This window comes from Monodon monoceros, unplaced genomic scaffold (genome assembly GCF_005190385.1).
Source record: "Monodon monoceros isolate NGI ecotype Baffin Bay Population unplaced genomic scaffold, NGI_Narwhal_1 Super_Scaffold_19, whole genome shotgun sequence".
NCBI lineage: Eukaryota > Metazoa > Chordata > Mammalia > Artiodactyla > Monodontidae > Monodon > Monodon monoceros.
In genome coordinates, this window is record NW_021703775.1 from 50,080,298 (window position 1) to 50,106,589 (window position 26,292).

General features: G+C 45.6%; 1 protein-coding gene and 1 long non-coding RNA gene across 2 annotated transcripts; one reads left to right on the plus strand and one right to left on the minus strand.

Moving 5' to 3' along the window:
* Positions 1-1,707: 1,707 nt before the first annotated feature.
* On the minus strand, positions 1,708-16,044 carry LOC114901021. The gene is made up of 3 exons (XR_003794992.1): positions 15,773-16,044; positions 13,607-13,654; positions 1,708-1,844 (listed from the first exon to the last, which is right to left on the minus strand). It is a non-coding gene; the product is annotated as an uncharacterized LOC114901021 (long non-coding RNA).
* Positions 16,045-16,329: 285 nt separating this feature from the next.
* On the plus strand, positions 16,330-26,029 carry MCFD2 (multiple coagulation factor deficiency 2). The gene is made up of 4 exons (XM_029232617.1): positions 16,330-16,420; positions 22,099-22,259; positions 23,036-23,195; positions 24,545-26,029. The coding sequence occupies exons 2-4, from the start codon at positions 22,111-22,113 to the stop codon at positions 24,671-24,673; spliced, it is 438 nt and encodes a 145-aa protein (XP_029088450.1). The 5' UTR covers positions 16,330-16,420; positions 22,099-22,110; the 3' UTR covers positions 24,674-26,029.
* Positions 26,030-26,292: the final 263 nt, after the last annotated feature.

Genomic DNA, 26,292 nt, shown 5'->3' on the forward strand with positions numbered 1-26,292 from the left:
ACAAATGAAATTGCTGGGTTGGACAGTATGCACCTTTTCAAGGCTTTTGGTGAGCATTTCCATTGTGAGAGTATATCTTCTCTTACATTTTCCCTATACCCTCCTAACACTGGATATTTACATTTTTGCCAGTCTAATAAGCCAAAATTAAGAATTAAGCCTTTCTTTGATTTGTAACAATGTTGAGCAAATTTTGCATTAGGTTAGGACACATGCTAGTTATTTAGGCAATACATGCTCTCTTTGCCCAAGTTTCCATGTTGATTTCCCAATAAAATCTTAGTTAAGTTTTGCCCCAGGCTCAGTTTTTAATCCAGGCTAAAACAAGTGGGCTCCAGAGCAGACTGTGAGAGGCCTGTTCCTTCCCCAGGCCCCAGGGTATAGGTGGGCCCTGACAGGAGTAAAGGCTGAAGGAGATACTTCCCCAAGGAACTTTGAGAGGCCACCATCAGGGCTGCTTCAGGCCTGATCAGTCACCCTCCTCCCGCCTAGGAGAATCTGCCCCACTCATTCATAGCCCCAGACCATGCCTAAGCAGGTCATTCCATGCCAGGGAACCTTGTGAATTTAGATACGAGTGACCACAAGACAGAAGAGGGGGCTCCTGCTCCAAGGGAAGCCAGGCCACTCATGGACCAATTAGCTGTTATGGATGGCTTGACACACAAAAATAGCCTCAACCAGATTCTTCTTCCCAGGGATTTCAGCTAAGAAACCCAGAAAGAATTTGCTTGTAAACTGTGAACTAAAGTTGTAAAGATAAGGAGGTAATGAACTGAGCCCTGGGCAAGCCCAAACCTGGCTGAGTCAGCAGGGAGAGGAAGATAGGCAGAGTAGAGGAGCTGTTCCCCCTGACACAGGGACCTCTCCCTTCTGCAGCTGGGCCTCCAACCTTGGAGCTGCAGCCATCCTGCCTGACTCTGAGAGCCAGGGGCTGTGCAGCCGTCTGCTGTCCAGTCCACAGGAAGACTACAGTGCCTTCAGCTCCGCTCCAGGCTCACACTTTCTTGTGTCCCCAGTATTTATTTATTTAGTTAGTTAGATGTGCTGGTGTTAAGTTGCTGCAGCTTGCAGGCTCCTTAGTTACAGCTTGCTGTCTCCTTAGTTATGGCTTGCTGGCTCCTTAGTTGCAGCAGGTGGGCTCCTTAATTGCGGCACGTGGGCTCCTTAGTTGTGGCATGCAAACTTTTAGTTGCAGCATGCATGTGGCATCTAGTTTACTGACCAGTGATCGAATCTGGGCTCCTTGCATTGGAGCGTGGAGTCTTATTCACTGCGCCACCAGGGAAGTCCCCATCCCCAGTATGTACCTAGATGTGGTCTCCGTCCATCATAGGTTGCAGGTGTAGATAATACATACCTCTGATCAACTCTGGATTGGCCTCACCAAGCCACTCAGAACACCAGAGGAAAGGTTTTGATCACAAAGGATAAAAAGTATGTGAGCATTTTTTTTTTTAATTTTTAATTTTTGGCTGCATTGGGTCTTCGTTGCTGTGCGTGGGCTTTCTCTAGTTGCGGAGAGCAGGGCCTATACTCTTCGTTGCAGTGCACAGGCTCCTCATTGTGGTGGCTTCTCGTTGTGGAGCATGGGCTCTAGAGCGCAGGCTCAGTAGTTGTGGCACATGGGCTCAGTAGTTGTGGTTCACAGGCTCCAGAGTGCAGGCTCAGTAGTTGTGGCACACGGGCTTAGCTGCTCCGCGGCATGTGGGATCTTCCTGGACCAGGGCTCGAACCCGTGTCCCCTGCATTGGCAGGCAGATTCTTAACCACTGCATCACCAGGGAAGCCCATGAGCATTTCTTGAAGCATTTTGAGCAGATATGGAGCAAGTTTATAAGGACCTTCCAAGAAAAATAAGACAAAGTACACAATAGCATTTTACAATGAACTCTCTCCTTAAACTTGGATGGGAGAAAGTTGTTTATTAAAATCCTCTTGGCAATTCTGGTAATAAACCCAAAGGATGGCATCTAAAATGGACCTGCTTTAATCTCCTCTTCCCCGACTCTGCCTCCAAACAGTAAAGGATGAGCCATCAATCAGTATAGAGAGGTTCATGTAAACACTCTGCATGGTTCTTTGGATGTAAGGCAGCCCCTAAAATCTAACATTCTTCCAGAAGGATCGGAAGGATTCAAACCTTTACCCTTTTCTGAAAAAGAATGCTCTGTCAAAAGAAGTCCCTTTCGTTTTAACACATTCCTTTCATCCATGTCAAGGGTGGTGTGAGTGTACTGTTGACCCTGAGAACACTTATCCTAATTACTTACAAAGAATAGTGAAACAACTGATGACTAAGCAGAGGGTTTGAGCTAATGCTTGGAGTAAACACTGTGGCTGGGAAAACTCCAGAACAAGTAACTACCTCCGTTCATGCAGCGGCTGTGATGCTGGAAAGTAACGTATCAATTGAAGTTTTGTAAAATTAAATATAATTAGAAAAGCAGAAATGATCATCATAGAAAATGCCCTCTATATGAAGAGACTTTTATAATGTGAATAGTCAGGCTGTAACCTATAGTTTATTGGGTTTGTTTAGCCAATGGCTTGTAAGGGTCCTAGTTTCCTGAATCAATACCCAGGGGCTCCAGCTCAACACTCACCTGCTCTGTAAAGCCTTCCCCTCCCACCTGGGTTTTAAAATTCACTTTCATTCATCTCTGAACTCAATTTTAATATTGTCTGTGTCCTACATTTCAGCTCTTTTGGCTTTCAATATTCAATTCCTACAATGTCTCTTTTTTTTTTTTTAACGATGTACAATTTAATACATTTTAAAATGCTTCTCTTGCCTAGTCCTTCTTTTCTCTATTTCTATCATTGCGTTCTTCAGTATATCTATAATAATCAGAATTTCAGGTATAGGTCAACAGGTGTCACTATGATAAATAAAATTTTAAAAGTTTACCATTCTTTTAAAATTGATATCAAAAGGTACAAACTTCCAGTTATAAGATAAATAAGTACTGGGGATGTAATGTACAACGTGATGTACAACTGCTGTATGTTATATGTGACAAGTTGTTAAGAGTTCTCATCACAAGAAAAAACATTTTTTATTTCTTTAATTTTGTATCTATATGAGGTGATGTATGTTCTCTAAAGTTATAGTGATAATCATTTCATGGCATATGTTAAACCAAATCATTATGCTGTATACCTTAAACTTATACAGTGCTCTATGTCAATTATATCTCAATAAAACTGGAAGAAAAAAATACTAAGTAGATAGGAAAAAATTTGATTAACTGCTTCATTCACGAGTCTATCCCTTCATTTACTGTTATTAAAACTGTGTGAGATATTGGGTGGAAAAAAGAAAATAATTATTAATGTTACTTAGAGAAGATTAAACCATAATGGTGGGAATCTGGGGGAAAGGCAGGAGAAAAGTCAGCATAGGAACTGGTTTGTGAATTGCCTTTTTCCACCAAGTAAGTCAGTTGACATAGTCAAGTTAATTTATTCTGAGCAGACACGTGTCAACATTTTACTGAAAAACAAGTGCAGTGTACTGAACTGACCTGTACTTTAAAAAAGTACTGGAAGCTGATTGGAAGCAGCCCAGATCCCTAAAGGCCAGTTCACAGAAGGATCAGTTAGTTCAATGTCCAAGCTACTCCCAATTTGCCAAATGTGTGATTTACCAAAAACTTAACTCTTGAAAATATCCAATGAATATTAAGGTATTTTTTATGAGTATCACAGGGAATATGTGTTATTCAGGATAGTCTTCAAGATATTACTGTCACATATTCTAATTTAAAATATTTGTATTCAATATGTTCTAGAATATATTTTTCTTCGTGTATATGAATATATTCCATAAATGTATTCACTCTGTTTCTTTCAAAACACCTTAAAATGCTGGTAAAATAAATAAAGCTTTCTGTTCATTGGAAAGCTAAGCTCACAAGAAAGTAGGGAACATTCTCAGTGGTCACAAAACTAAGAGGGAGTTAAATTGCGGGGTAGGGGAGAGTGGGAGTCAGATAAGGTGAGGCGGAGGCCTCTCTGGGGTTTACTGGTCTCAGGATCCAAGGATTTTGAGTTTTAATGGACATATAGCAACAGAAGAGACCTTGGGTTAACAAGAATGAAGAGATAAGAGTTGATGCTTTCACATAAAGTTAGAACTCTGCAAGGGCTGTACCTTTGATGAAAGCGTGTACCAGAAACAAAACTGCAGAAATGCACAAGGAAACACAGAATCTCCTGGTGGAGCCTCTTGATTTGGTTAAAAAAATTTCCCCTGAGAATTTAAAATTATAGTCTGCCCTTACTCAGGTCTAGAGTTCAATCTTATACTACCTATAGAAACCAGGGGCCCACAAGTTGAAAAATTAACTTAAAAATGGATGCCAAGCAGATAGAAGCAAATATAAAATTTCTTTGAAAGGAATATACTCTCCACTCGGACCACACAGGATTCCCATAGACAAAGCCCCACTAAAGATGAGCTCATCATCTAAAACTACAAAATGCAGGAGGAAATAATCACCATGAGTGAGAACTGAGAAATTCTGAGGAGGGAAGTGGTATGGACCTTGCCTAACATGGTAGCTTCGAACTGGCATGAATATTCCACAGTTAAAATCTTCAAGTTGTCAGAAGAATCTGTCAGTGGCTGAAATTATTTCCTTTGTTTACCCTAAGCAACCCGTTCCGGAGCACACTTCACAGACTAGGCTCTGCTAGATGACAGCTAATCAATTAGCCTCCCCCCATCCAATATCAAATGGAAAGAATCCAAAACCTTGCTGTGCTTAGAGTGTCTGTAGTTTTTTTCTTTTCTCTTATAAAGCCCTTTTTTTTTTTTTTTTTTGTGGTACGCGGGCCTCTCACTGTTGTGGCCTCTCCTGTTGCGGAGCACAGGCTCCGGACGCGCAGGCTCAGCGGCCATGGCTCACGGGCCCAGCCGCTCCGCGGCATGTGGGATCTTCCCGGACCGGGCCACGAACCCAAGTCCCCTGCATCGGCACGCGGACTCTCAACCACTGCGCCACCAGGGAAGCCCTATAAAGCCCTTTTTGTTGACAACAGCCTAATGACTATTCTCCTTAAAATAAGCAAGTATATCATTTGCATGCAGATAACTAAATGTCTCTGAGGTACGCTTTCACAGAGTCAAAAAGAATAAACACAGCAGCAGGACGAGACCACAATAACTTCAGATAATATTGAACAGAATTACCAGACTATTACAAAACCAGGTTTGTTTGCCCCACTCCGCAACAAGCCAAACACTGAGACACGGAAGTTTGCAGCAGAGAAAGGGTTTATCCACGAGACAGCTAAGCGAGGAGATGGGAGAACAAGTCTCAGATCCGCCTCCCTAAAGGTGAGGGGCTTGGGATATTTACAGGATAAAGAAGCAGGGTGGTCTGAGGCACGGGGAAAGGGGGTTGAAGATAAGAAAAAGGTGAAGTAATCAGTGTTCTGCGCAGGTGTATCTGAGTTACATGCTTCTTCATGAGACACGTGTTCAGAAAATGGTGGCATTAGCATGATCTGATGATGGAGTTTTTGTCCCTCTGACAACAATAGGTTATCCATCCGACACTTGCACAGGCCCAGTTGAATGGTCAGTGTGCTCGACCAGTTTGAACTGGGCAAGACTAACTCCATGTTCCTGAAAAACAACTTAAGAAACCATTATTGGGACTTCCCTGGTGGCGCAGTGGTTAAGAATCTGCTTGCCCATGCAGGAGACACAGGTTCGATTCCTGGTCTGGGAAGATGCCACATGCCACAGAGCAACTAAGCCCGTGCGCCACAACTACTGAGCCTGTGCTCTAGAGCCTATAAGCCACAACTACTGAGCCCGCGTGCTGCAACTACTGAAGCCCAAGCACCTAGAGCCCATGCTCCGCAACAAGAGAAGCCACTGCAATCAGAAGCCTGCACCCTGCAACCAAGAGTAGCCCCCGCTCGCCGCAACTAGAGAAAGCCCACATGCAGCAAGGAAGACCCAAGGCAACCAAAAATGAAAAAAAAATTTTAAAAATTAAAAAATTTTAATAATAAAAAAAATAAAATAAGAAACCATTACTATAGCGACCCATATGTCAGAGGTTTTATCTGGAGGGGGTGGTTAAAGGAATCTTATGATATATTGCCCAGGCTACAGTGAAGCTTGGAGGGTATGCAATTTGCAAGAACAATTAAAGCAAGCTTGATTAGTGAAGGCAGGTTACAAGTTATTATTTATTAAGCAAGTTATAGTTCAAGGATTCTAATTGATGACTGCCCTCAGTTTCAAGACTATTAAAAAGTATGCTTAAAATAATTAGACTTATCCCTAAGTATTTTATGTTTTGGGATGCTGTTGAAATGGTATTTTAAAAATTTCGTTTTCTACATGTTCATTGTTAACATACAGAAATAACATTGATTATTGTATATTGACCTGCAGCCTGTGGCCTTGCTAAATTTACTTACTAGTTCTATTGTAGATTCTTTAGAAGGATTTTCTATCTGCATGATCATGTTATCTGTGAGTAAAGACCATTTTCCTTTTTCCTTTCCAATCTGTGTGGCTTTTATATATTTTTTTGCAGTGGCTTAAAGCTCTACTAAAATGGTCGATAGAAGTGTTGAAGGTGGACATCCTTGCTTTGTTCCTGATGTTAGGGGCAAAGTATTCGGTCTTCTGCTACAAGAACATTAACTGTGGGTTTTTGTTTTTTAATATGTATTTATTTATATGGCTGCGCTGGGTCTTAGTTGTAGCACTCAGGATCTTTGTTGCCGCGTGTGAGATCTTCCTCGTGGCATGCGGGATCTTTTCAGTTGTGGCATGCGGAATCTAGTTCCCTGACCAGGGATTGAACCTGGGCCCCCTGCATTGGGAACACGGAGTCTTAACCACTGGACTACCAGGGAAGTCCCAACTGTGGGTGTTTAATAGATGCCCTTTATCAGGTTGAGAGACTACTCTTCTGTTTCTAGCTTGCAGAACATTTTTATTATGAACAGGTATTGACTTTTGTCAAACACCTTTTTACCCCATCTTTTTAGATGATCGTAAGATCACTTTTCTTATGATAATGTATTTATTTCTTTATTTAGATACTGAAGGAAAAGAGCTCTGAACCTGAAGTTTTATGTGCAACACAGCCAAATTTTCATTTCAATGAGAGAAAGTAATAAGAACGTTCTCAGGCACACAAGGCCTCAGAAGTTTAACACACAAAAATCCACAATGAAAATACCTTTAAAAGAAGTGTTTATGTAAGAGAAACAAATCCAGGAGAACCTTCAAGAGATATGAGATGTCAGGGTGATCAAATATTTTGATAAATTTATTGCTGTTTAAAAAAAAAATTAAAAAGATAAGACTAAAGAAGAGAATGTTTATCCAAAATAACTAATGTCAAAAATTCCAGGGGCTTCCCTGGTGGCGCAGTGGTTAATAATCCACCTGCCAATGCAGGGGACACGGGTTCGAGCCCTGGCCCGGGCAGATCCCACATGCTGCGGCGCAGCTAGGCCCGTCTGCCACAACTACTGAAGCCCGCACGCTGTGCTCCGCAATAAGAAAAGCCACTGCAATGAGAAGACCGTGCACCGCAACGAGGACCCAACGCAGCCAAAAATAGAAAAATAAATAAAATTAATTTATTTAAAAAAAATTCCAAACAAGAACAACATGATGGGGGAGGAGGGGGAGACAAAAGGGGTATTAAAAAATGCTAATGCATTTGACTTGTTAGAAGGGAGGTATATATACTTAGAAGTTTAAGAAACCAACAGTTGTGGGAATTTTCATCAGGAGTTATGTGTTCTTTGATAATAATCAGGGATGGAAGAAGTGGGGTCATTAAATCCAGATAGGTATCATTCCCAGCACCCCAGTTTATAGTATAGCTGAAAAAGAACATCCCAAGAGAAGCCAGAATTCCAAACTTTTAGCACCATGTTTTGCCCTTATCAGAAATATGAATAAGAGACGGAGAAATACAAAACCCTACCCCACTGCCTTGATTAAGCAGATTTTACTGACATCAGTATTTTGAATTGCCCCCTTTGTGGTTATCCTGAGGTTCTTATACCCTGGGACAATGCATCTTAGTAAGATTCAGGGTGGCATTTCATTGTTTGAAGGGGGGAGGGAACATGACTGTGAAAGGGACAAATGACGTGATGTTCTAAGGCAGGTCCTTATCAGGCAGGTCAGTTTTAGTGCAGTGCATAGAAAAAACGGACAGGCTGGAAAGTAATCTCTAAAACTACCCGTGCCTGAGCACCCTTGGAATATCTGTATGTACCCTCTAGTACTCATGCTCTGTATGAACAGTGATGGGTCATTATGAATGAATGGAGAATTTTTAAAAAATTAATTTAAAAAATCACCAACCCAAAATTTAAAAATCTTGCCTCAAACGAGTCAGAGTCTCTAAAAATGTCCTAAAAGATCTCTTTTGTCTTAGAGCTCCTGAACACAAGCAGCTAAAATCCAGATGCAGTGTCTGATACTGTGGTAATCTATATTATAACGTAAGATGAATTTACAAACTGTCAACTTAAAAAATGCACAATGGGCTTCCTTGGTGGCGCAGTGGTTGAGGGTCCGCCTGCCGATGCAGGGGACACGGGTTCATGCCCCGGTCCGGGAAGATCCCACATGGTGCGGAACGGCTGGGCCCGTGAGCCATGGCCGCTGAGCCTGCACGTCCAGAGCCTTGCAGAGCTGGTATATATATATATATATATATATATATATTAATTTTTCAGCCGGGAAATACCTATAGTCAAGCATACATCTTCGTAAAAGATTACTGCTAATGACAAAGAATAGATATCTATGTCTGGGAAGATACAAGAATTTGGGATCATTGAAATTCTTCCTCAAATGTGCGTCTTAATTATCTAGGGTCCCGCGTATCCAAAGCACAGAATGTCTCATCATTTTTTTCCCGTCGGGGATTCTGCTCAGGGCGCACCACTGGTGGACAACTATAGTGGGTTACGACTTAACCCTTTGTATAAGGGGATGAGTGACACCCTTTGTTCTTTTTGTTTACAAAACGAATCCTGTCTCTTACGAGAAAGTTATGGCGTTGATGAAGAACATATGGGACCTTGGGAATTAGGATGGGGGAATCTAGGTGGATTTCAACCTGAGTACCTGGCATTCCTAAAACTCACTGGGTCTCCCCTCCCAGTAGAGGCAGCTTCTTCCGCCCATCCTCTGACCCCTTGCTGGTACTCTCTTAGCTGAGCCAGCAGGAAGCCAGCTGACAGGGAAGGCTAGGAAATGCGACCCACTGGGGGCAGCCTGCTTGTGATGCAGAACACAAGAGGGGAAGAGTGAGGAATGGCTCTGGAGGCAAATACGCCCGGGACAGGACACCCCTGTGCTTTCTGCATGTGCCACTAATGTCCAAAGTTCTGCCATGGCCTGTCTCTGTCAGGTGGATCTACTTTGCATTTTCCTCATCCCAGGTCTCATCTGGTGTGCTTTGCTCTCATACCTAGCCCTCTTGGAGGGCTTTGGAAGTCTTGCCTCCTTTGGCTGAACCATGCTGGGGTTTGAGGGCTTGAGGGCTTGAGGATGCTCTCAGGCCCATCTTCCTAGACATCACTCTCAGAATTGCTTCTCCATTGTTCAGGTTCCATACTGGGCCCCACAGGGCTTGCCATCTCCTGGAAAACACCCAAGGGAGGGCTTCCCTGGTGGCGCAGTGGTTGAGAGTCCGCCTGTCGATGCAGGGGACACGGGTTCGTGCCCCGGTCTGGGAAGATCCCACATGCCGCGGAGCGGCTGGGCCCGTGAGCCATGGCCGCTGAGACTGCGTGTCCAGAGCCTGTGCTCCGCAACGGGAGAGGCCACAGCAGTGAGAGGCCCGCGTACCACAAAAAAAAGAAACAAAACACCCAAGGGAGAGTGGGGACTCTACCCTGCTCTCCTCTCAAACCTAACCCAAGTCATGAGCCCTTGAACCAGCTTGGGATCATTTTTAAAGGGATTCTGCCCAAAAGAGTATCTGTTGGACTGCTGGGGAAAACCAGACATTGAGAGAGGACCACGAGCCTTCCCAAAGAGAGGTGCTACCCATGTCAGGGGGACTGCAGTGAGGGGTTCAGCAGGGGAGCCGCACAAAGGCACTCAGGACTAAACCAGTCAGATGGAGTGGGGGAAGCAGAGCCGTAACCGCTTCCTTATCCCCCTTATTCTCCAGTCCATCAGGCCGCTCAGCCCTAGTGTGGTCATAAACAGCAGTTAGTGGGATGGGGAAGGGCTGGTGACTGAGAGGGAGGAACCTGGTATTTTATTAGACAACCTTCTGTTCTACTTTTTTCTAGCCACATCCATGTGTAACTTAGAAGCAAAAAATTTTTAAATTAAAATTCATGAAATGTACATTAACCATTGTATATAATCAAATAATTATGCAGACCGTACCGCTCTAAATGAACAATCTCCAATTTCAACTGAGCCTTCAACTCAGGCCAGGAAGTCTTCTATCTCCTTTAGGCAGCTTGCTTTCCCAGATACACAATGATGATTTCAAACTTTGACCCACTCAATCTACCTGCCCTTCCCCCAATCACGGCTCTCTCAGAAAATAGCCATGCCTCCCACGTTTCAGGCTAACACCCATCTGGGCTTCGTATCCATTCTCTCCTGCCTCCTCAATAACCTTGTTCTTTCAGCTTTGTCCATTCTGCTCTTTTCAGTCTCATTTTTGCTGGCTCCTTCCCGAAAGGATTTAAACACGCACAAGTCCTTCCACCTTAAAGACAACACTTCTGGATCCTGTGTCCCCCTCTAACTACTTTCCTTTCCCTCACAGCCAAGCATGAAAGGCTTGCCCATACTTGCTGTACCCAGTCTTTCCCACCAGCCACTCACCACCCACTGTAGGTTGGCTGCTGCCCAGCACTCCACGTAAACTGCTCTCTGAGCCCCCAGTGACCTCACACTGATAAATCCAGTTCACATCTGAGTCCACATCTTGCTGGACCTCTGTATCACGTGAGAATGCTTTGGATTGCAAGTAACTGTCTTCGAGAGGCTTACACGAATAGGAGTTCTCTGCACATAACGGGATATCTGGAAGTAAGCTGCTGGTGTTGGTTCAGCGGCCCTCAGTGTCGGGGCAGCCTTCCTAAATTCTCTCCCACTTCCGTCCATGACTGAGGATGACTGCCGAGATGGTACGTCCCCATTCAGGGCTGGAGGAAGGGGAAAGGTCTGCACCCGTCACTTGTCTCTTTTATCAGAAAAGCAAGATTTCCCAAGTTCCCCTTCTGTCTCATTGCCCAGAACTATGTTACCTAGCCATCTAGCTGCAGAAAAGATGGGGAAGTGAGTGTTTAACGTTTTTTTAGCCTTCATTGTGGAGATAGACAAGAGAGAAGGGTGTTGAAAATGGAAACTGGGCTACCACTGACTCAAACTCATCCGCGTTGGCCCGGTGTAGCTCTTTGGTTACCTGAAACCCATGCGCATCCCGCTTTCTCACATACACATCTGACATGCGGGGAGCTCACTCCATAGAGGAGGTAATCCTAAAGTCCCAGCCAGCTCCTACATACAGCTGGGAGACCAGGTACTCTGTGTACTGTGCAGGCCCCTTTCAGGTCCAGATGTGGCTTCTCATGGTTGGATGATTTAAGCTAAGACAAGTTCATTTTCCGCTACAATGAGAAAGATGGGACGTACCAAGTGTTGGAGAGAAGGGGGACCAATAGAACTCTTGCTGGAGTGTAAACTGACAGAGCCACTTGGAAAACCTTTTGGCACTATCTAATATAGCTGAACATCTGCGTTCCCAGGAGCCAGCAGTTCTACTCCTAGGTTAATACCTGACAGAGACCTGAACAGTTGTGCAAGAAAAGACATGTTCTACGATGTTGAAGTAGCATAATTTATAACAGCCTAAAATTGGAAACCACCCAGATATCCACTGACAGTAAAAGGGAAAAGAGAATAGCATACAGAGATGAGAATGAATGCTCTAAATCTACACACTATGAATGAATCTCAACATAATGTTGAGTAAAAGAAGCCATAGATAAAAGAGTATGTACTGTGTGATTCCATTTATAGAACATACAGAAACAGGAAAAACTGCTCTGTGGTATTAGAAGTCAGGATAGCAATTACCTTTTAGGAAGAGGGTGGTGCTTGGAAGGGAGCACAAGCGGGTCTCCTAGGGTGTTGGTAATGTTCTGTTTCTTGATCTGGGTGCTGGTTATATGGGGGTGTTCAATTTCCGAAAATTTATTGAGCTGTATGCTTTTCTGTATGGGTACTTTTGTGTATACTATTCTGAGATAATAGGAAAAAACCCCCATATATTTACATATATGCCCCTGGTTCCTGGCACAGAGCTTCTAAAATGCTTGTAATTTCATAAGTATCTTTCGTTCTAATACTTGGCCTGTGACCCTGGTTCCAAATCCTTTGGAATTTCCTTGGTGATAGGAGTGTCCTTCGTTCTAATATGGTGACCCTTGGTGGGCCCCTGTATGGCTTCAGGATGGGTCTGATCACCATAAAGACCAAATCATGATTAGACACTTTGAGCTTTTAGCTCTACCCACTATCCTCCAAGAAGGGGAGAGGGACTGGAGATTGAGTTAATGATCAATTATGCCTATGTGAGGAAGCCTCCATAAAAATCCCAATAGTACAGGGTTCGGAGAGCTTCTGGGTTGGTGGAACACATCCACGCGTCTGCAGGATGGGGCACCCCAGCTCCAAAGGGACAGAGGCTCCTGTGCTTGGGACCCTTCCAGACCTCACCCTGTGTATTTCTTCATCTAACTGTTCATCTGTACCCGTTATGATATCCTGTGTTATATAATAAACTGGTAAATGTAAGTGTTTCCCTGAGCTCTGTGAGCTGTTCTAGCAAGTGATCAAATCCCAGGAGGGAGTCATGGGAGCCTTCAATTTGTAAAGTCGGACAGAAGTCATGGGTAACCTGGGGACCTACTAATTGTGCTTGGCATCTGAAGTGGGCGGCAGTCTTATGGGGCTGAGCCCTTTACCTGTGGGGACTGTACTAACTTCAGTTAGTGTCAGAATTGAATTGCATTGTAGGACACTCAGCTGGTGTTGTAAGGAATTGCTTGGTGTGGGGAAAAACCACACATCTGCTGTCAGGAGTATTGTGTGTGTGAGTAAAGGGAAAGAGAAGTGTGTTCTTTCTAAACAATCGTGCATCAATGAAATGTCAAAACCAAAACCAAACGAAAAATACAGGGAAATACATTCAATGCACGATGTGAAAAAATAATAAATGCTTCCTTTCAGAAAAAAAGAATGGAAAATATGCAGTATCCCCCAGTCAGTGGCAGTGTATTAAGTTCTTGTTGGGAAATCTGGCAGCCCTTCCCTTGTTTAAACAGGAACAGACCAATGTTGACCAGGCTTGAGATTTGAGGGACACATGATTCCCTCAATCATTTGTTAGGCTTCTGGTCAATTCCATACATGAGTAATCACAATCAAATAACTTATCTAGGGAGTCTTTAAATGGTTTTCTAATGAAAGATTATATTTCCCCCCCAAATAATTAATATATTTACTTGATTTTTTTAAAATTAAAGCCAAACAAAAAGATATAAAATGAGGTCTTATTCTCACCTCTGTTCTCTTTCATTAGTTTCTTGTGTATACCTCAAATGTTTCTTTCTGCAAAACAAGCAAAACCAACTATTAGAATATTTAAGTCTTGTAGGGGCTGGTATCTGTGTGCTTAATTGCAGTGGAGACAATTCAAAACAAAGAAGGTAGAGAAGCCACCTATAGTCCATCTTTGCTACCTTGGGCCTCCATCTTCTCTCCTGATAAAGCTGCCTCTTCCCTGTCTCCATTTGTGCTGGCTTCAGCTTGGGTATTTAAAGAAAATTATTTATTTCAACCCAGCAAGTCTCCAAATTGTGGGACTCAGCTAATTTAGGTTGTAAACTGCAGGTAAGATGTTCCTTTCCCACCAAGGCCTTAATTTCTTTAATCTCTGCTTTCCAATCAGTTCTCTCTAATCTGGATTTGCCACTCTCTTGAAGGACTTTGCCGAAAGCTACTTAAAAAAGGAAAAAAAAAAAAAGCCAACAGTCATGAATGTTCTGTATTGTTCCTGAGATTTCTCCCGCAATACAACTTTGGTTGGCATGTGGGTTTTTCCCAAGGTCCAGCAAGTGACAGCAGTTCAACGGTTTACCTACTGCTTAACATGTAGGTCACCAACTTTCCATTTGGAATAGAGTCTTTGCCACTGGCTACCTTAACCTTCTGTTAGCCAATTTCACGTTTTGGTATCTGGTTTTTTCGTGTCCTACTGCTGGTACCAAGTTATCTGCCTGTTAGGAATGGGTTCAGCTACAAGTTACAGAACGCTCACCCATAAATGGCTTAAACAGTTGACTCACGGACTAAAATGGGGCAAGAGTGAAGGTAGGTAGCGGGTGATAGTTTCCTGGATGTCAATTACACCACAATAAAGTTGAGGGGGCAAAAAGGATAGCTCCTCAAGTTTGGCTTGAACAACTAAACGGATGGCAGTCATAGTCACTAACATGGGAAAAACAGAGAGGTACACGTTTGGGGGTGAAAATGAATATTTTGGTGGGACAAGTTAAGTTTGCGATGCCAGTTGGACACTCGTGTGGAGATGCCAAGTAAGCAGTTGTTTAGAGGAGTCAGGACTTACAGGCAGAGGTCATTGTTAGAGATCTACCTTTTGGAGTCACCTGCTTGCAAATGGCAGCTAAAGCCATACGACCAGATGAAATCACAGAAGGACAGTGGGTAGGGAGACAAAGAAGGGGGCTAAGGATAGAACACGAAGCACTCTGATATTTACAGGTGGAGCAGAAGATGAGCGGTCAGTGAAAAGAGCCCAAGAAAGAATAGTCAGTGAGGTAGGAGGAGGACCAAGAGTACATGGCATCAGAAAACAAGAGAAGAAGGTGTTTCAAAGTGGGGATAGCTGACTGTGAGGAATAGCACTGAGAGGGCAAGTAAAAACAGAGGAGAAGCACCACTGAATTTGCATGGAGATTGTAGTTTCAGCAGTGTAGTGGGGAAGAAACCAGAGCAAGATTATATGATCGTGGGGATGGGCTATTAGAGGGGGAGTAATTGGTGATTCGAGAGAGAGAGAGGACAGAGGATAAGATCCATAGAAAAAGTGTAAGCGTTGGTTAAATAGAATGAGAATGCTTTATCCATCAGACACTGAGCTTGCTGAAGGAAGAGATCATATATTGTTTGTATTTGTTTCTCTGGTAACTCCTAGCACAGTGCCTAGTACCTAGGAGGTACTCAAGAAATGTTACTGAATTAATGAATAAATGAGCAAATGGTAGAATGGATGCATGGCAGAGGGAGGGCTGAAAAATGAACTAGATCTATAACTAACTCAAACTTCAGGGGAAGGAAAGGGGAAGGAGCCTGGAATTAATAGGGTTTCTTCTATCCTACAAAGCCCCTGCTCTCTTGCCACACGGTCAGGGAAGGGAGGAAATAAAGATTTCTGAACTTCACTGGAAAAACAGTGCCTTCTCTGGGCTATTAAGCTATTAAGTGATTCTTGATCCTAGACCATGTTTTCACCATCCATGTTTATTTCTTCATTCTGCCAACACATAAAAAGATAGGAAGCCCGGGTGCCTTGTTCTCCCAGTTCCCAGACACCCGACATGGTCCTCTCAACCAAGTCCCTGCATCTTCTTCAGTCCCTGGCTGAGACCCCGGCAGTTCCATATTTCCTGGGGTTATTTGGAATTTTTCCTTAGAGATGCATCTTACCTATCTAAGGATCAGTATATACGAAGTACAGAAAGTTTCCTGTTTTCCTCCATCCTGAATTCCCCTCGGGGCACACTGTTGGTGGTCAATTGCAGTGGCTAATGGCTTGATCCTTGTAGAATTGGAATGGCACGCAACATTTTTTTCCTTTACGCTATTATTTTTCTTCCCAACTTGCAGTCAGAGGAACCCAGGAACCTGTAAATGTGGAGGTGGAGGTGGAGTTGGAGCTGAAAGCCAGTTTTGACACCCGCTGCATCCGCTTTCGCCACCTTAGGTCCTCGCCCTACTACGTCCCTGGGGGCTTCCGGGGTTGCCTAGCAACCTGCGGGGACTCTGGGGGTTCAGGTGGCCCAACCGAGTGTCGCCCTCGGGAAGGTAGGCAGAAGAAATGCCTCCGCCCAGCCCTTACTGGGCCTGAGCCCGTTACACGCGGAATCAGCCCAGCGGCCCACACCGCCCGGCGCCGGGCAGGGGCGGGGCCCGCGGCGCCAATGGGCGGGCGGAAGGGGTGCGCGTGCGCACAGAGGGACGGGGGGGGTGTGGGGCGGGGCCGAGAAAAAGCGTTCTGAGGACGGGTGCTGGTGAGGCTCACGCCGTAGGGCTTCGTGTCCGGAGAAAGCTGTTTGGCAACTGCTAGCTGCGAGGGTGAGTGAACCAGGGAGCAGCTGCAATCTGGCTGCGGCCTGTGAGGCCTGTGACCCGACCTTGGAGGAGGAAGTCCGTGGGACGGCATTCAGGGGTCCGCAGCGGGCGGGATCCCGGCGTCCCTTCGCGGGGCTCGGGGCTTCTGGCTCAGGTTGGGAGGCAGGAGCGGCCTGGGTGAGGGTATCGGACCCCAAGTCGGTCCGGGAAGCTAGCCGACTAGGAGCAGAGCCTCTCCCCCGGGGCAGATGGGCCCGATCAGGGCCAATCTCTGCCCACTTGGAGACCTGCCGTGGACCTGCGCGCGGGCCTGAGTCGTAGCTCTCCATCTGCTCCTGTACCCCATCTCTCTCTGGGGGAGACAATAAGCAGGTCCTGTCGGGCGGGCGAGCTTGGCCAGGCCGTGCCAGGGGAGTGGGGAGGCAGGGGGAGCTTGTATTCCCCTCTAGTATTCCCTGTCTGGGCATGGCACCCGCCATCCACCCAGTTGCCCAAGCAGAAACCTGGGCATCATTCTCACCTCCTACACTCTTTACCCACCCACATCGATTTCATCACAAATCTCTCTGGGATACACCCACTTCTCCACGCCCAGTTCCTCTGCTCTAGCTAGTTCAGGCCACCTTCATCTTTCCCTTGGACTACTCAGTAGCCTCCTGACTGGTCCCCTGTATCCCTTCTCCATCCTCTGTAGTTTGTTATGTAGTGGAAAGCCAGAGTGATGGTCTTAAAACAGAAATCTGATCACGTCACCAGACCCCTCTCCCCATTCCCTTATCACCCTTCCGTGGATTCCCATTGCTCTTATAACCTCTTGAACAGGGCTTACAAGGCCCTTCGTGACCTGTCCTCTTTTTACTTTAACTCATCCATCTCCACTATACTGTGTCTTCAACCATATTGAAAGCTTTTTATTTCCCAGATTGGGTCAAGTTCCTTCTAGGCTTAGGTGTTTGTTACATTATGTTCCCTCTACCTGAGATGCTGTCCTTTAGCACCTTGAAAAAAAAATCATTCTTCATGCATTAACCCAGGTGTGGGTTGGGGCTTCTGTGGTACCCCAGGGCTGTTGCATGAACTGGTCTTTCTTTTCCAGCAGGCCGTAATCTGTGTGACAGAAGCCTGTCTGGTTCACAGCCCTATCTTTAGAACCTTGTGCAGCACCAAGCTGTTAATGAAGAGTGTTAGCTAAATGTATAAATGAAGCATGGCAGCTCCCTGGGCTCCCCAAATGAACAAAGAGATCAAGTTATTAAATGCCTGCTTTTTCAGAACCAGTTCTCAATCCCCAACCCATGTAGAGGTTTCTTTGCCTAGGAACCTGGTTCTTTTCTTGCTTTCAGTCCAGGACCATGGTAGTTTTAAATGGGGAAATGCCAGTGAGGTTTTTCTTTGGCATCACCTCTGGCTACAGGATGTGTGGCTGCTTTGAGGTTGATTCTCAGCTGAGGGCCCCAGCAGGAGAGAAAAGTGGCTAGCAGCTGCTGTGGTTTTTATGGGAGGAAGGCTTGCTGCAAACTCTTAGGTGTTGGTAAGACACAATGAGCGTGGGCCTGGCCAAACCACTGGTGGGACGGCTCCAAAGGGAAGATTTTTTTTGTTTTTTTCTTTTGCGGTACGCGGGCCTCTCACTGCTGTGGCCTCTCCCTTTGCGGAGCACAGGCTCCGGACGCGCAGGCTCAGCGGCCATGGCTCACGGGCCCAGCCGCTCCTCGGCATGTGGGATCCTCCTGGACCGGGGCACGAACCCGCGTCCCCTGCATTGGCAGGCGGACTCTCAACCTCTGCGCCACCAGGGAAGCCCAGTTATTTTTTTTAGTGTAGTCAGATCCTCTGTGATAGGGAACAGCACACCTAGGTTGCAGGATCCACTGCCCTGATTCAGAGTGAAGGTGTGCTATACCAGGTCGGCTCAGCACTTTGTAATAAATTCACTAGGGTAAAGGAGAAACAGAGAAAATAGGTTCCCTGTCTTCAGAGAGGGAGAGAAAAGACAAAAACAAACGGAGCACAATATGTGACCATATGTTAAGGCCAAGTGAGTGTGAGGGACTGCAGACTGAGGTCAGAGGAGGGAACAGTTGGTCTTGGCTGGGAGAACACAGAGGTGACATTTGAATTGGGCCTGGAAGGAACAGGGAGGACGGACAGGTGGAAACAGTGGGAACAAATGCTCTGGGACTGGAAGAGGCTGCTGGAGCTGTGAGGGAAGCCCAGTTACAGTCACGGCACTGCGGGAGCTCCCTACCATCAGTGGTCTAGCGCTTCCTCCCAGGAATGACGCTTCTCCTTGTGAAGCATGTCTCAGTGGTTGTGTTCCACTCTCTCAGAAATCTCTCCTCTGGATTTTTCTCCAGCCTAGCCTTTAATTTCTCAGAGGCCAGTGAGCCCAGGAACTCCTGGGGCTTATCTGCCAAGCTCTTTGCTTATGGCCTTGAGCTAAGTAGTTGGAGTGTGGATGATGCAACTTGTTCTTTCGGTGGGAGGAACTTGCTAATATTTCCTTTTCAATGTGAGTGGTTTAATTTGTTAAGTGGCAGTCAGATTCCCTGTGCTCCTTGTAGCACTTGTAGGGGGGAGTTTCTCTTCTGTGTTTGTAGATTTGTCTTTTGTTGTGGTCTAATGGTTAGAAACCTGCCACAGCAGACCAAAATGGGCTAAGTCCAAAATGTATGGTTCTTGACCTTTATCCTGTCTCCTATGAAGAGGGGGTAATTTGGACTCAAGCACTTGGCTGCTTTTTGGTGTTATTTAAATAGAACCTCTCCCCCGCCTACCCCACCCCTATCTGATATACTAAGTATCCAACCACATAGTTATAGGAAATGGTGCCGTGGGTCCGATGACCGCTCAGCTTTTCTATCTGATAGATACCTCCAAAACTAAGTTTCATCCTCAGTTACATTGACATCAAAACTCGGCAGCGTTATCTGTGAAGGTGATAATCCCCCCCAGCTCCCGAGGACTGTGGCACACAGGCTGAGAATCACCAGCCTCTGTGCAGGCACTGTGCCCAATGCTGGGGATGTGGATGCAGTCCCCGGCCTCACAGAGCCCAGTTCCGCAGGGGGTACTGAGAGGTAATCAGGCATGTTCAAGGTCATGTGCACAGCTGTTGTCAGCGATGGACAGGACCCTTCTGAAGAGAATCACTTAGGAGCATATGGGAAGAACGCCTAAGCCAGACTTGGAATTGAAGAAGGCTTGCTGGAGAAAGAGACATCTAATGCATATGAATCTGAAAGACTTGGGGGGAGCTGGCTTCCCCCTCTGGTCCCTCTTGTCCCAGAACTCTATGGTGTGTGGTCAGAACAAGTTGTTCTGCTCTAGTTGGGGCAGTCTCTGCTGAGAGTAACTTGAGACCTTGTTTTCTGGTACCAGGTACAGTGACAGTGGCCTCATCACGGTCTGGACACTTTTATTTGGTAAGATTGGGATGTAGTTTCTGGCTGTTCCTGAATTATTTTGTAGAGATGAGACTTAACTGGAATCCCCCTTTATATTCCATCCATATAGTCTGGAACAAAATTATGGGATGAATTGCATTAAATACATATTTGTAAAGACAAAACATGTTTATAGTAGAAATTTTAGAAGCAATAGAAAAGTAAAGAGAAGAAAAATCAAAATCACTCCTGGGGACTTCCCCTGTGGTCCAGTGGTTAAGACTCTGAGCTTCCACTGCAGGGGGCGTGGGTTAGATCCCTGGTCGGGGAACTAAGATCCCACATGGCGTGGGCAAAAAAAAAAAAAAATCACTCCTAATCTCATAATTCAGAAAATAATCTTTGTTAATAGTTTTTAGTCATTGTTCTGTGTATGAGAAATATACATACATTGTTTTGGTTTTTACAAAAATGAATTCTTTTTTTTTTTTTGACTGTACCACGTGGCTTGTGGGATCAAAGCTCCCCAACCGGGGGTTGAATCAGGCCCACAGCCGTGAAAGCACTGAGTCCTAACCACTGGACTGCCAGGGAATTCCCCAAAAATGAATGATTCTTTACAGACTTTTATAGCCTGCTCTTTTTCTCTTGGTATATATTGAACATCTTTTTCTGTTTCTGTTATGAATTATGACGATTGCATTATGATGTCCCTATTCAGTTGTGAGACTAGATGCTTCTTTTTATACCCTAGAAGTTATACATCCCAGTGACCATTGTCTCCTTAGGGAGGATACTGCTGATATCCAGCGAAGTGGGTTTGGGAAATTTTCTTAAACATTGTGGGGATGGTATTCTCCCAGGGTCCTACCCTACAGAGCCTTTTAGGGCGGGTGAGAGGGGCTGTAACACCTCAGTGGTGATGGCGGCGGCTTCGGAGCTGAGCCCTGTGTGGCATGTGCGAGGGTCTGACTAGTACCTTATGCTTTCTCCTCGCTGCTCTAGGTTTTTTGGCTGCAGCTGGTCCCTTAGAAATCACGGGCCCTTATTATCCAGGGAAGTGAATGTGTGAGTCAGGTGTTTCCTTTGTGTTGTATGGAGGTCTCCTGGCTATCCTTCACCTTCCTTTTTGAGGTCAGTCTGTAAGCCCCTGGAAAGACCAGGACTTTCTGTTTAACAGCAGTTAGTAAAGGCCTGAGCCTTGGTGGGGATACGGATGGGAACAAAGCACTTCTGCCCTCGGGGAGCTTGCTGTGTAGCCAGTTGTGTCTTCTTGTTGACCACGATTCCAAGTCTAGCCAAACCCCAGAAGTACTTGACGGAACCTAATTCCTATGGAACTCTCCTCTCCAGCGCTCTTTCACCTGGTTCAGTTACTTGCCCCCGTCACAGCCCTGGGAGGTGGACAAGGCAAGGGTTAACGTCCTCTTTTCCGTGTCCACCACTGCGGGCCTTGATCTGACCCGCCCCGTTGCTTCCCTCAACCCCCGTCTCTGGACTCAGTCCACCTAATACCTTCCCTGCTCTGCTGCCAGCTGAGCCACTGTGAAACCAAGCTCTGATCTCGTCTCCCATTCATGAACCCTCAGTGGCTCCCATTTATCCCCAGGAAACTTCAGCCTCCTTGGCCTAGCGGGCAAAACCACATCCAGCACGGCCTGGTCAACCTCTGCAGCCTGTTGTCCACCATTCCGTCTATTTCATACCCTCTAAGCTCCAGCCTGACTCAACCACTCGGAATTTCTCTCCCACTTGTCTGCACCTGCCCCTCTGCTCACACCTTCCCTTCGTCCTTCAGTCCCTGCACATCCACTGCGTGCCCATCCATCCGGGCCCTGCTGATGTATCCCCATGTCTGTTAACCTTCTCTGGCTTTCCCTCGCCCAAAGGAAACTTCTTCCTCTGAACTCTCAGAGGGTTTAATCTTTCTTTAGTACACCTCACCTTGTGCCTTGATTCGTGCTCTCAGTAGGAAGTATTTCTCTCGCCAGACTATAAGCTGCTTGTAGGCAGAAATACTCTCCACATTCCTATAAGCTCTCACCACGTTGCTTGGCATTCCAAAGGGGCGCCAGGAAATGTCATGGACCTGCCTTCCCGCTTGGGTGATGGGAGCCTGGAGAGCGCGAGGTCACCCCGCAGTCTGGCGCCAGAGCTGTCCTGGGCCCAGGCCTCCTCTTTCCCAGCCTTGCTTCTTCACCCAGGTTCCCAGGAGTGCACTGTGTCAAGTCTTGAAAGAACCTCGGTTCAGTTCTGGTGTTCTCACCTTCGTCTTCTGTGTTCCCCGCCTCCCAGGTACTGGTGACCATGAGATCTCTGCAGCTACTCAGAACCCCCTTCCTGTGCGCCCTGCTCTGGGCCTTTTGTGCCCTGGGTGCCAGGGCCGAGGAGCCCGGGGCCAGCTTCTCCCATCCCGGCAGCGTGGGCCTGGATAAGAGCACGGTGCATGACCAAGAGTACGTATTCAGCCGGGGCTGTGGTCCAGGGGCCTCCCCATCTGCAGCCGCAGCCAGCTGCAAAGGCACGCGCTGTCCAACTTGCCTTCTCCTATTTGTACGACCCCTTAACATTTTCCAAGGATGATATTTATTCCTTATGGCCACCTGTAAGTCAGCTATTCTTTTTTCACCATCATATCACAGATGGAGGATCTTGAGGCCCAAAAGGGATAAATGACTTGCCTGAATTCATTGTTTCTCTCTTTCACCACAGACAGACAGACAGACAGACACACACACACACACACACACACGCACACACACACACACACACACACACACTGGTAGTTGCAGAGTCCAAAATAGAGCTAAGGTTTCTTGCTTCTGACAAGACCTTTTTCTTTTGTATTGGCATGTTCAAACATTGAATCATTTGTTGCCACTTTTGCCCTGGGCCAGTTAGCCTCACACATTATACTCTGTTATCCTTAAATTGGTTTAAGAAAAAAAAATTAATAGCTCCCCAAAATGCTATAACAATATTCTAATAATAAAAAGGAAAAACACCCATAATCTTGCCAGCATAACAAATGAACTATTTGATTTTTTTTTTTCCCCTGCTCCTTTCAGGGCCTCACCTGTATCTGTCTTCCTTGAGTGTGGTCTGCCACTGTTGATGTTTGTTTTTCTGGGATGGATGAACTTTAAGATCTTGAACGTTTCAGAGTCCTTAAGATTTTGGTAGGATCCCAGCCTCGCCACCAAGTGGTCTGAGTCTCACTGTTGGTCTTTAGGCATATCATGGAGCATCTAGAAGGTGTCGTCAACAAACCAGAGGCAGAGATGTCCCCACAAGAACTGCAGCTCCATTATTTCAAAATGCATGATTATGACGGCAATAATTTGCTTGACGGCCTAGAACTCTCCACAGCCATCACTCATGTCCATAAGGAGGTATGTCAGGCAATGGCTCAGTAGACAGCAGCTTGGAAAAGCCTCCCTCTGGTAACTCAGTCCCCGAACTTGATGACCTCCCCCATCCTTGTGCAACACTATTGCTGCTTCTCCTTTTTCTGCTCACCCTCTGTTCTGCCTCTTTTCCTGTTCAGCGGTCCTTCTCATACAGGGTGACGGGCTGAGGCAGAAGCCCCAGAACTTTCCTTTTATCTTTAGCAAGTGCTGCTGGCATTTCTGCTGCACGCCAGCATCTGAGAACCAGCTAAAAGACAGACCACATTCCAAATGCAGAACAGGGGAGAAGTTATCTCATTTGGGAAGAATGGCGAGTCAGGGGACCAAGGGCTCAAGGGATTTGGGGATAATTGAGGGTTTGGGTGATACAGTACGGTGCTCGTAGTTTACAAAGCACTTTCTGGCAGCTTAGAGATCTTGTTTGATCACTGCAGTAGCCTGGGAGCAGGAAGGGGCAGGCCTTGTTATTGCCCCCAGTTTGAGAGGTAAGGAAGCTGAAGTTCAGATCTTATGTCTCCAGATCTAATGTCTGTCCCACTGTGCCACACTGTAATCTCTAGAGAGCAGGAGAGGCAAAGTTGGGGAGGGCGGGGCGGGGTTTGCTTTGAAGGCTGCGGGGAGTGCTAGGGCTCGCACAGGAGGCTGGCATGACGAGCGCAGGGTCTGCTATGGGAGGCATACGGGCGGACGCCAGGCAGAGGGACTGGGGTCCAGCAGCCCTGGCAGGCGAGGATGCTGGTGGCGGCAGGAGAGGGAAGGGGGACGTGGGAGAGGAGGCAGGGGAAGAATCAGCTGAGGACATGAACAGCAGTAGCTCAGCGCTCGGCCCTGTGAGCAGAAATGCCTTCGCCTCAAAGATCATGATGAGGTCTACTGGTCGGCAGTGCCTTCTTCGTCTTGTTCTGACCCCGAGATGTTGTCTAGCGTGGACTGTTTCCACTTTAGCAGAGCTGATCCTCAGGAGGGCCTGGGCTGTGAGCTTTTCTCTAGGATGGGGCTGCGGGTCCTGGAATCTCTGAAGCTCAGAATTCTGTGTGGACCCAGCTTTCTACAATGAACACATATGACTTTTGTAATGAGAAAAGAATGAAAAGTAATTTTTAAAACAAATAAGCGAGGGCTTACTTTGATTGTATCATCCTTTTAACTGCCAAAAAATCATTTCTAAATTGGATTATTATGAATTGACTCTGGATCTGATATGTGGTTTGTGGATTCCTGGAAGTAGAAATACTACATCTGAAGGAGTTTATTGACATTTTATTTTGGACATTAACCAAGCGCTTCCAGTAAAAGATGCCGCTCATCCTTGTCTAATTTGTACCTTGTAGGAAGGGAATGAACAGACACCAATGAACGAAGATGAACTGATCAACTTAATAGATGGTGTTTTGAGAGACGATGACAAGAACAATGACGGATACATTGACTATGCCGAGTTCGCAAAATCACTGCAGTAGACACGATGTGGCCACCTCCCAGTTAGATGCAAATGTGAACCATTATAATGTGACCAAACACTTTCGGTAATGCAAAATAACTCATTTCCAAAATACTGCTACGGTGTTTTGAACCTGTAGCAGCTTGTTACCCTGGGGTGAGAAAGAGAAATCAAGAGAAATCAAAAAGCAGAGAAATGGGACATACTGTAGTCCCCAAGTACTATTCAATCTCTTATTGGACAAGGGCTTGATTAAAGAATCCTTTTAAGAATATTGGATAATTGGAGCTGAGCACTCAGGAACTAGACTGGAGAATGCTGCCAGGCTCTTGGTTTTAATTCATGCTACCTGAAGAGTAAGACAAGCTCTTGCTAACTGGACACACTTTTCAGCAACTGAAGGAATGGAATGAATGCCACGTGTTTTCCCTGGTGGGTCCTGTCTTCAGGAAACATGGTCAGTATTCTGTAAAGTTCCCCTGGCCTAAATGATTACTTGTTCTGGCCAAGGGAGTATTTATTAGGCGATTTCAAAGCCACAGCATCTATTTCGAAGAACGTCAAATAGTTCAGCTAGCCACAGAGTCTAAGATTCTGTATCTCCTGGCACTTTGGAAACAGCACACCACTGACCTAAGTGATTCACCGTTTTCAGTTTTTCAATATTTTATAAAACTACTGCCACATCCTTACGCTTTCTTTTATGTCTTCTTCAACCTAGGAGAGACCTCGAGTCTAAAAGTGTTCTCTACTTCTCATCATTAGCAAATGTTACAGCTTTCTAAGTATTTGTATTTAACTCTTGTTTCTAGGGTTCTGTTTCACAGTTTAGAAGCTCTTAGGGACAAAAGGACTTGATCCCTTCTGCTTGATACAGCAGGGGTGAGCTACTAGCTGGGCTAGCGTAAGTGAGACGTGTAAAGATTGTTCACCAAGCACAGTGATTAACCCAATGCAAGTTAGGTTTAGAAAGAATGTTGTTTAAATTACCTCTTCTAGCCTGGATACGTGAATTCTTTCAGATCAGGAAAGATTAGAAAAAGAAGCCTGAAAGCTCTTAACATGGTGAGTAGTAATTGAAGACAAGCAGAAGCAGATTATAACTTGGTTTATGGGATGTGACGCATGTGCTGTGATAGGAAACCTGAAGTGATGGTTGAATGGGGAAAAAACTGCATAAAATTTGCTGTAAGATATATAGAGACTATTTTCTGTACCAAAGTATTCTTTCAAGAAAAATAAGTATTTGTAAAAATGGTTTCGTGTCAAGTATTTGTGCAATCAGAGCTGAATTGTAAACTATTCTTGCAAAGTCTAGTATTTTGAAAGATTTATATAATGAATTCTGGATATATGACTAATAAAACCGATGAAACAAAAGAAAGAGCAGTTGATTTTGTCCACATAGGCTGCTTCTCCTACCACACGAAGGGTCGGTTGGTTTAATGCAGAAGTTTACACGTGCCTTCTCCATCCCAGGTGCTGGGGCCCACCCCGGCGCTACCCTGTTCCTTTCTGCAGGGGTAGATTCCCAGGATTCACAGTCACTTTTCCCTTTTAGGCATTTTTTTCCTCTGAATGAAATCACTTTTTTGGACCTTCCTTCTCTGGTCAAGTTCAGATTATGACTGCATTCTC